Source organism: Suricata suricatta, chromosome 15 (assembly GCF_006229205.1).
Source record: "Suricata suricatta isolate VVHF042 chromosome 15, meerkat_22Aug2017_6uvM2_HiC, whole genome shotgun sequence".
Classification (NCBI taxonomy): Eukaryota; Metazoa; Chordata; class Mammalia; order Carnivora; family Herpestidae; genus Suricata; species Suricata suricatta.
The window spans coordinates 38,681,418-38,692,664 of NC_043714.1; the positions used below are offsets into that span (position 1 = coordinate 38,681,418).

Here is an 11,247-nt window from a genome sequence, read left to right on the forward strand (position 1 = left end):
GCAATTGCCCCCGCCACGTCCCGGCTACCGTTGGCCGGTACCTCCCTCCGCTGCTCGCCTTCTGGGGCGCCGCGCCCTGCGCAGCTCCGCACCCCAGGCTTCACCTCTGGCCTCCTTTCTCCTCCCCACGCCAGTCCTTTTCCCTTGACCCTTTAGAACCTCCGGCTTCGTTTCCCACAGTCAACATTTTTCCATGCCCCCCCATCCCTCTCGATTACCTCCAAAGAAGGGGTGACCCCCCCACAAGCGACTCCTGCCCTCCCCTCAGCGCCCTTCACCCCTCACCCTTTTCCAGTCTAGCCTCCGCTACCCTTTGGGTGGCCACCGCCTCTTCCCCGCCCCTCACGTCTCCCCCTCCTTCTTTCTCGACCTCCCGTCTCCATTCATCCAGCCATTGTCTCCCGCCCCCTCCTCCCCTTTCCCCAGGCGGCCTCCACCCCCACCGCTGCCACGTCGTGGTTTGAAGGAGCCAATGGGCCGGCGCCGCCAGGTGTCTCTTACCTGCACCACGTGGGGGAGGGGGAAGGGGCGGGCAGGTAGAGCCACATCCCAAAACAGAAAAGCTTTCAGCCATTGCGCGCTCCACCCGGGGTGCAGCCCTGCTTCTGGCTTTTTGCATAGACGCACGGGCGATTGAATACAAAAAGGGCAGGCCTCCTGCGCCCTCCTTCCCACCCCCTTCTGCTCTGGGTGTGGAGCCCCGGCCAGGTGTGGGCTGGGGTGGTTGGTTACCGCCTTTTGCACCAGCGGCGGCGAGGAGGGGGGGCGGGCGCTCTTTCTTTTTCTCTTAGAAGAGGGTTTAGCACTGGTTTTCTCTTTCTCACTTCCACCCCGCCTCACCGCCTCCCGACCCCCCTCTCCCCCTCCCCACCTATCGTCATGACGGCGTCTCCGGATTACTTGGTGGTGCTTTTTGGGATCACTGCTGGGGCCACCGGGGCCAAGTTGGGCTCGGATGAGAAGGAGCTGATCCTGCTGTTATGGAAAGTCGTGGATCTGGCCAACAAGAAGGTATTTCTCCAGATTTCTGTCCAATTGATAGGAGTGGGGCAAGAAGTTTGTTGTAGAAGTTTGGAGAGTCGGTAAACAAGTGATCTTGTTCAGCCACTTACGAGGCTGGACCCGAGGCCTACAGAATCCAGAGTAAAACCAAACTTCTTGGCCAACAGTCTTGGAACCGTTTCAGTAATCTGAAATCGGGCTCAGGTGGGGAGGCCGGGCACAGCCGAGCCGGGTTCTCTGCCCGTCGGGGGACGCCCCGCGGAGCCGGCGTGAGATCCTTGGGGCCCGGGTTCCTACTTCTGGGCCTTTCCGACCTGATCCGGGTGGGGGTGGGGCCGGAGGCAGGGCCGTGCCGACCTCTCTGCCACCGGAGCCGCTCGCGACAAGTGAGCTTTGATTCTGTGTGGCCAGACCCCTCCAGTCGCCCCGGCCGCCCGGCAGGGAGCGAGGAAGGAGGGTGAATATGGAGGCTTCCAAACTGAGGAAGGGGGAAACTGACCCCAGTTTCTTTCCGCCCCGGAGGTGGGACAGTTGCACGAAGTGCTAGTGAGACCGGATCAGTTGGAGCTGACGGAGGATTGTAAAGAAGAAACTAAGATCGACTCGGAAAGCCTGTCCTCCGCCCCGCAGCTGGACCAAGCCCTCCGACAGGTGACAGCCTTGGGCCGCGCCGCCCCGGCATCCCCCACAAGGCAGCCCAGCCACACCGGGTCCCACGCCCTCGCTGGCCGGTCCGCGCACATCCCTCGGGCAGAGTGGCAAGACGCCCAACCGCGTGGGTGGAAATCCGGCCTCGGAGGCCGGGGTGGACCTCTTGGGAGGAGGTCGCTGCTCCTCGAGCCCCCCAGTCCCTAGGGTCGTGGGCCCAAACTCGCTAGTTTTCGAGTCTTTCCTGGGGCCTCAGGATCTGTAGGGTTTTACCAATTGAATGGGGAGCGGAGTTTGAATCCTAGCGCCCCCATCCCGAGGCCCAGACCCCGGACGCGCCTGCCCTCTCTCTGCGGGGCTTTGGGTGTGTGGCTCAACCCTGGGACAGAGGGCGCTGTGGTGTAGAGGAGCCGGTGCGCCCCGCGACGCGTGCGAGGGGCGGCCCCCGTTCGGTGGGAAGCTGAGGGTGCCTGCTTGGTTTCAAGCTTCCGAACTCCTAAAGGCTCGGGTTTGGTGCCCTTGTTACTTCTTTAGTGGCCTTGGTCCCAGCGGGGAAGAGGGCTTGCAGACCCAAACACGTAGGGCTGATCGTTGGGGCACAGTGAAACGGGGGAAACCCCCTTAACAGAATTGAGGTGACCTAAAAACCTGCTGCTTCGTGGTTCTGACGGGTACTGACTGGATCAGGGATTGGGCGGGGCGCTAAACACCTGTGCACAGGTGCGTGTCCTGTGCTCTCTCGGCTCGTGTGCCAGGACACGAGTTGCGAATGAATAGGGGAAAGTTATCATTTGGGATTGTGTACCAGGACAAGTGATGCCAGACTTCCCAGAGGTCGGAATAAACACTAACCACATTTGTGTATCAGAAACGGCATCTTTCTTAATCTTGAAACATCCAAACATAAAGTAACACCAGGGAATGATGTAATCTGAAGGCAACCTTCTGATGAAACGAGACCCGACTTAAAAGTCTTGAATGTGGATTTAGCGCAAAAATAGAAGGGGCTCGGAAGGAAGAATGCAATATTAAATTCTCCTGCGCCTGCACTGTGGGTTGACTGGAAAGCTTGCCAATCTGAAGGATTCTAGATAGCTTGTGGGAACCGAGCCTTTTCTAATGTTGCCCCAGCACTGGTGTCCTCTTGTATGGCAACACGGTTTCTCGTTGGTTTTCAACATGTGGGGCCACTCTGCTGGAGTTTGTAAGTCTTGCTTAAGTTGCATCCCTGTGTCTTGATTACAGTTTAACCAGTCAGTAAGCAATGAACTGAATATTGGGGTTGGAACCTCCTTCTGTCTCTGTACTGACGGCCAGCTTCATGTCAGACAAATCTTGCATCCTGAGGCTTCCAAGAAGGTAAGAGCCCTGGCTTCTCAGAATAATTGGACCTTCCTTTGGGGGCGACTGGAGGCGCTTTTTTTTTTTCATGGTTTATCCAAGTTTCTCCATTTTAAAAAGATGCATGTCGGAGTTACTGTTTCCTGGCAAAATTTCAGTTTCAGAAGATAACAAAGAAATAGTGGTTATGTTTTCACAACAGTGTGAATGTACTTAACGTCACTGAACTCTACACTTGAATGTTAAAATGGTAAATATTGTGTTATGTATATTTTACCACAAAAAATTCTTGACCCTTTAATAGAGATCTTTGAGATTGCAGTACTTTTATAGACACTCTCTGGTGACTTAATCAACGTTTCTTTTTTTGTTTTATGTTAAGGTTTTGAGATATTTGACATTTCCCTTTTTCTAAACATATTAGCTGAATTTTTTTTTGAATTTTTGACATTTTAAATTACCGCAAGTAGGCAGGAGAGAACATTTACTTTTAAATTTTAAGACTTTGTAATATTCCCATCTGCAGAAAATGTTTTATCCTAGAAAGGAGCAAAGAAAAATAGTTCAATTAAACCTTTTAAATTATAACTAATTTCATTAAATAGCATTGTACTGTGTGAAGAACTAGCCATATAACTAGTGAAACATTAATTATAACATACTGCACTTTGACTTAAAGTAAATATTCCAAACTGATTAAATATTGTATCAAAACAGTAGAGTCAGCCTTCATCTTTTTACCTTTGCTGGTCTTTCTGACATGGAAAAGAGTATGGAGTGAGAAAATACACTCATACTGTAGAAACGGGATTTCTCTCTCTGAGTCTTCTCAGAGAGGGGTTGTGGTAAAATGGAGACGATAGAAGGCAGCCCCAGTGTAGCCAATCATTGCTAGTATAGTTGATTTTATCAACTTAATTAGTTTGAGCTGTAAATTTTTGTGGTGGGCAAATACTGAACTTGAAAAGATGAAGTATAATATTTTAAGGAAACTGGATGAAGCAAGTCTTCAAAGAAAGATTTAGACTGATAATTGATGTCACTAGTATAGTAGTGACTAGTCAGTGCAGATTTTTCTTTTTAACTCACTAGGGAAATGGAAATAAATGAGTTAAATATATAATGACAATTTCAAAAGTTTGAAGGAGAAACTCCAGTTCCTATATCTTAAGCGTTGAGAAAATCATTCCTTTTATAGCAACTTTTGTAATTATTTGATTAAAAGGAGGCCGGGGAGTGTTTTTTGTTAATTAAATGTTAGACCAATTGCTCTCCCCTTGATCCAGAAATAGATATATGAGGATTCCTCCCCCCTTAAGGAGAGGGATCAAACTTAATCTTTTCCCTATTTGGCTGGAGGAAAACAGCTGTTTTTGTTATTTTATATAGACTGCTTTAAATATGGGAAAACCTCCAGAGAACAATTGAGATATTTTCCTGAATCACTTCTGTTAAGATTTTTCATAAAGAAACCTAAGCCAATTTAGTATTCTAAAACCAGAAACTAATTTAGTATCATAAAGGAATTCTATCCATTAGGGGGGAAAAAAAAAGAAACGGTAAAACAAGCCTGCCATTCAGAAAACAATATATTAAAGTGTTTTTCTCTAATAGGAACATATTTAGAAATATTCTTCCAGGTTTTTATAGAAAAGCCTCATTTTTACAAGGAATATTCATACTCCATACATTTTTTAGCCTAGTTTATAATTTACTAATAACATCAATATCTTTTGTAGGAATTAGATATGAAGTATTTTAACTGGATACAGCCATTTAAATAATCTTTTATTGTAAAACATGTGAGTTATTATCAATGGCTTTTAAATGAGCATTTTTGTAGGTAATCCTGAAGATTTCACCATTTTTTTTCGTAACTGTTTTGAAAACTCTGACCAGGGTACAATGATATCTATTTTATTTTTTTAAGATTTTATTTCTTTTTGAATAATCTCTGCACCCAACATGGGGCTTGAACTCACAACCTCAAGATCGAGTTGCATGCTCTACCAACTGAGCCAGCCAGGTGCCCCTGCCAGAAGTCTATTTTAATTACAGCATGAGCAGGTGTACATCTGATAGACTCCAATGAGGAAATCTGGATAGAAAGAGACATTGTTTGCATAAATGTTATGGTTGCAAACATTAAAAAGTCTTTATTTCCTTGACTTTCTAATGTACAAATGGGTAGAAATTCCCAGTAATTCAACAGAAACTATTTTGAAATTGTAAGAAAAATCTAAATTGTTTTAAAAAATTCATCTTTGACAGTTATTCAGTGTTTTGGGTTTTTTTTTTCCTACTATGGGAAACAAAAACACATTAGTACAATATTTGCCCAGACAGTTGAACTTGCTTAAAAAGCACAAGAGTGGTACTAGTAGCTAAGAACAGCAGGTTAACTATTTCTTCTTCAGCCTTGAGATTTGTGATATCTTTTTCTTTTTTAAGTCTAATTTGAGTTTTCAGGTATAGCTAGAATACTGGTCAAGAAAACTAATGTGGGACTATAATTTGGCACAAAATCATGCTTTTTATGTAATTAGGAATTTACTATCTTGCTCTGATTTTAGTATAAAAATGAGTATTATACGCGCCTAGTATTTAAAAATAACCGTTTTAATACTGAATCCTGTGTCTGGGTATACACAGTCAACTTAGGCATCTTTATGAGAACTGAGAGGGCTAATATTGCTGCCTGAAAATACAGATGGTCTGAAATGATTACGGTTGAAAAGAGTGTAATTTTATCAATTAGAGAATGTATATAGAAGCCCAAATATAGCTTCAGAAGTATTTTGAATGGAATGTGTGATGGAACACAAATGTAATCTCTTGCCCTAAAATAAGATAATTTTCCCATGACACTTGTACGTAGGACATAATACTGTGGTAGAAAATAAAGTCATTCTTCCACTTGATTTTAAAACTTAATTGTGGTAAAATATACTTTGCAATTCTTAGGTTCCTAATTATTAGAGAAACATTGAACTAGAATTTAATTAATCGAGTTGACAGTGTCTACCTTGTCCTTCCCCAGAATGTATTATTGCCCGAATGCTTCTATTCCTTTTTTGATCTTCGAAAAGAATTCAAGAAGTGTTGTCCTGGCTCACCTGATATTGATAAACTGGACGTTGCCGCAATGACAGAGTGTATCCTTTATGTGTTTACCCAAGAATCATTTGAAAGGTAGCGCCAGGTAAAATGGCAATTCAGGAAACTTCAAAATATGTTTAACTTTGTTGGTGTATGAATGAAATTGGCCTGTGCAAAATTTGTCTATTGTGCTAGGAAGAACTAATAATACAGTTATAGGCATATTTCAAAGTAGTTTTTATTTTTATTTTTTTATTTTAGAGATGCCTGCACAAGCAGGGGAGAATGGCAGAGGGAGAGAGAATGAGAATCTTTTTTTTTTTTTTTTAATTTTTTTAATGTTTTATTTTTGTTACAGAGGGAGACAGAGCATGAGAGGGAGAGGGTCAGAGAGAGAAGAGGACACAGAACCGGAAACAGGCTCCAGGCTCTGAGCTAGCTGTCAGCACAGAGCCCGATGCCAGGCTCGAACCCACGAATGTGAGATCTGATCTGAGCCGAAGCCGGAGGCTTAACTGACTGAGCCACCCAGGTGCCCTGAGAATGAGAATCTTAAGCAGGCTCCCTGCTCAGCACAGAACCTGATCCGGGGCTCCATCCCATGACCCTGGGATTATGACCTGAGCTGAAATCAAGAGCTTGATGCTCAACCCAATGAGCCACCCAGGCGCTCCTCAAAGTTATTATTTAATGAATTTAAATACTGATTTAGTGTGAAGGATTTAGAGTTAGATTTTTGTGAGTTGAACATATCTAAAATAGATTTCAATTTCACATTATGGGGGTATTTCTGGTATTTTGGTTGGTGAAGAATGTAAAGACTACCTTCTTTAATAACTGATGCCAAGGCCACTTATTCTTGATTATCTTGGTTTTAGTGCTTGTTTTGACATCTTTCAAATGGTTATGACATTTTTTTAAATTTTTATTTAATTTTTTTTTGAGAGAGAGAGACAGCATGAGTAGGGGAGGGTCAGAGAGAGAAGGAGTCACAGGATCTGAAGACAGGCTCCAGGCTCTAAGCTAGCTGTCAGCACAGAGCCCGACATGGGGCTCAAACCCACAAACTGTAAGATCATGACCTGAGCCGAAGTCGGACGCTTAACTGACTGAGCCACCAGGTGCCTCTGAAATTTTTAAAATAGTGGAATATATGCTCTTTACAAACGTTTCATTGGTACTTCTTTTAGCCCTCCTTGGGTTTCTCAAATACATATGAGATTGTGGTGATTATAATGAGTCTTCTTTTGAGATGATAAAAGGAGGCTGGGACTTAACCCCCAAATCCTTTCATTACCAAGATAGTATATTTGATGCAGTATGTTTTCTAAAAGTAAATTTTACAATCACAAATCTTGCAGTCATGAATGACTGACTCGTTATCTTTCATCCAGTAAGTTTTAAAAGTGCTAACTAATGAACAGTCATGTGCTAATATCAGATGTGAAATTGAGTAATAGAAGGGTTGGGCAACTCACCCAAAGCCACACATGAGAACCAACTTAAAGTCGCCTTTAAGTTACTTTCAGGAACTTGGGGGTCATAGATGTTTGTTCCTAAACTTTCTCATTCTTTTTTTTTTTTTTTTTAATTTTTTTTTAATGTTTTATTTATTTTTGATACAGAGAGAGACAGAGCATGAGAGGGGGAGGCGTAGAGAGAGAAGGAAACACAGAACTGGAAACAGGCTCCAGGTTCTGAGCTAGCTGTTAGCACAGAGCCTGACGTGGGGCTCGAACCCACAAACGTGAGATCTGACCTGAGCCGAAGTCGGAGGCCTAACCGACTGAGCCACCCAGGCACCCCTTCTCATTCTTTTTTAAGAGCTAAAGCGTGATTCTTGTTTTATTTCAGAATTTCTTTTCCTGATTGGAAAATGTTTGCATGTTTTTCTTAACCCCTTGTAAGCAGGCCAAACCCATTAGATCTGTGCTGGAAACTTGCATTAGCATCACTAGTAGTTCTGGGAGATGTTGAGGGAATTCTTGTAGAATTAAAAGGGACAGCAGAAAAATTCTTACTAATTGTTTTGTTGGTTTGAGTGCTGTAGTAGCCTGCTAGGGCTACCCTAACAAATACTATATAGACTGTGGCTTAAACAACAGATCACAGTTCTGGGGTTTGGGAAGACTAAGGTAGACAAAATAGAGAACCAAAAAAATCAATAGATGGAAGGAAAGTCTAATAAAGTTATCTTAATTTAGAAAAAGATAATTTAAGTAGAAAAGGCAGTATATTAAGAACTGTTTATCCCTGACAATTCAGTATCCTCTTTTAACAGAGAAAATCTTTCCCCTAGTGATTATAGGTCACATGGTAGTAAAAATTTCCATAGCTACAAGCAAGAAATGCTTATATTTGGGTTGTTTGGTTTTTTTCTCAATGTGTTGACAATCAGAGAAGACTTATTAAAAGTTCATTTTTTTTTCTCCTTGGCTGCTTCTTGTTACCTTTACAGATATAAAATTTGGGGTTATTAGTAAGCATTTTCATAGTGATAATCTGAACTTTTTACTTGCTCTCTGCTTTGCACTAGTATATACTACTTTTTAAAATAAAAATTTATCTGACATAATTTTTTTTTTTATGTACTATATTTGAGAGAGATAGAGACAGAGCATGAGCAGGGAAGGAGTAGGGAGGGGGCATACAGAATCTGAAGCAAGCTCTAGGCTCCGAGCTGTCAGCACAGGGCTTGAACCCACCAACTGCTAGATCATGACCTGAGCCAAAGTCAGATATTCAGCAGAGCCACTGAGGCAGCCCTGAATTATCTGACATTAAGTGAATACGTAGGATGCTATGACAATAATTGTTTTTTTGTCATTCATATTCTAGCTCTAAAACTATTTGTTGCTGGTTTAAGTGCCATGAAGATGAAAATCAAATATTTGACTAGAGTAAACAAACAAACTGTGAATAAAAGCTAACTTGGGCTCTGTTTCAGGCACACTCACATTGAAATATAGAGAATGATCTCATGACCATTTAGTAATGCATTCATTGGAAAAACTAAGGTATTTTCTATTTTTTTGTTTATTTATTTTGAGAGAGAGAGAGTGTGTGTGCTCAAGTGCATGAGCAGAGGAGACGCGCAGAGAGAGGGAGAGGGAGAGAGAATCCAAGCAGGCTCCACACTGTCAGTGCAGAGTCCTATGGGAGCTCCATCTTAAGAACTGCAAGATCATGACCTGAGCCAAGATCAGCAATCAGATGCTTAATCCACTAAACCACCCAGACACCTCTGTTTTCTATTTTTTTTAATGTTTGTTTATTTTGAGAGAGAAAGAGAGATCATGAGAAGGGGAATGGGAGAGAGAAAGGGAGAGAGAGAATCCTAAGCAGGCTCCGCATTTTCAGCACAGAGCCTGATCCTGGGCTTGATCCCACAGGTCACGAGATCATGACCTGAGCCCAAATCAAGAGTCAGACAGCTCAACCAACTGAGCCACCCAGGTACCCCCCGCTTTTCTATTTCTTAAATGGCTAAATTATATCCTATTTCCTTTGGGCTTACATTGGAAGAGTCTTAGATATATAGTTTTATTACCAATCAGAAGTAGATTTTAATCTTAAATGTTCTTATTAATGTTTTATCTGCATAGTTTTCCCTACTTAATGGATAAGAAATCTTAAGCCTTCCTAACACTGATTTTTATTTTACATTGCAACTGTGATGAGTTATTTTATGACTCCTATTAAGAGGAATCATTATTTCTGTGACTAGGCACCAAAGTCCCCAGCTCAGAAACAGTAATCCTGGAGCTCCTGGGGGGCTCAGTCAGTTAAGCATCGACTCTTGATTTTGGCTCAGGTCATGATCTAATGGTTCATGAATTTGAACCACACATCAGACTCAAACATTGGGTTTTTCTCTTTCTCTCTTTGCCTCTGCCTTGCTCATTCACTCTCTCTCAAAATAAACACACACAAAAACAGTCATACCAAATATGACTCTCTACTTGTCCTTCTCTATGCATAGGATTTCTACAATGTCTGGACTAGAGTTCTTTCATATCACTAAATATTTCCCTTTCTAATATGGAAATGACCCTGAATTTGGAAACCTAAAGATGGTCATTACACACCCTTGATGGTTTTGCCAAGTAGATGGAGAGTCATTTGCTCCTGAGGGAATACCTGTTGGACCAGGTAAACCAGCAGGGGAGGGGGAGGCTCTTGCCAACCCTTGGAAAGGAACAAGTAAGGGAAGAGGCAGCTTTCCTGGGAAAGGTACTTACCTCCTCCAAGCTTGACTTTTATCTCCGGTATTCCCAAAGGAAAGCTTTGTGAACCACCAGGAGCTGTGTAAATGAAAAAGTAGGGCCACTTTGAGGAAAGAGAGGGTTGAGGAATTTCTTGAATGCAGTTCTGGTGCTTATTTTAGCACTTATTCCCTCTTTTGTCTTTGTATTGGCTCTGAGACTTCTGGTATTAGTGTTGGGCCTCTCTGAGTTCTTCAAGTTGCAACTTTGTTACCTTTTTATATTGTGCAGTCTCAATGAAAAAGAAGACTTCACTTAGCAGATGAACTAGGGGTAGCATTTTGTAAGCTTTTTATTTAATCGGGTGAGATGGTGAGGCTGTGATAATAGGGACTGAGGTTTCTAGGTTTTTTTTAATTATTATTTATTTTAGAAGAAATTGTCTTGATTTCCATCCCCCCCTCTGCCCCCCCTTGCGGGGCAGGGGGAGTTAAATGTTCTGTGAAAAAGACATTTCAATTATGGGACTTTGTATAAATGACTTCTTTTATCCATTTAAAAAAGCAAAGAACCCTATCCGTACACACACCCCCAACCCCCCCACAATGGTGAATGGAATTACTTCCTCTTGGTTTCTTGGACTTGAACCCACAAACCAGGAGATCGTGACCTGAGCCAAAGTTGGATGCCAATCGACTGAGACACCCAGGCACCCCCTTCTTGGTTTCTTAACCGATTTTTTCTTTGTTGTTCATGAACTAATTTATTTTTATGATTCAAGACCTCTTCCATTTTGTTTTCTGGACTTCGCTTTTCGTAAGAACTTTTTAATAAAGCCTGGTCTTGTAAGGAGAGCAGGTAAAGAAAACTTGTAAGTTAAGTGCTTACTGTATGTGCCTCCAGCAGTCTCATAATCAGGAGCATCACCCCCTTTTTTTTTTTTTTTTTTTTC

The 11,247-nt window shown here is 42.6% G+C and overlaps 1 protein-coding gene across 5 annotated transcripts in view; it reads left to right on the forward strand.

The window, feature by feature from the left end:
* Positions 1-768: 768 nt before the first annotated feature.
* ESRP1 (epithelial splicing regulatory protein 1) overlaps positions 769-11,247 on the forward strand; it is a 68,577-nt gene continuing 58,098 nt past the window's right edge. For all 5 annotated transcript variants that reach the window (XM_029923470.1, XM_029923472.1, XM_029923474.1 and 2 more), the window contains exons 1-4: positions 769-1,011; positions 1,525-1,653; positions 2,896-3,009; positions 6,032-6,146. In XM_029923470.1, coding sequence (XP_029779330.1) covers positions 880-1,011; positions 1,525-1,653; positions 2,896-3,009; positions 6,032-6,146 — 490 coding nt within the window. In that variant the 5' untranslated portion in view covers positions 769-879. The remainder of the gene's footprint in view (positions 1,012-1,524; positions 1,654-2,895; positions 3,010-6,031; positions 6,147-11,247) is intronic.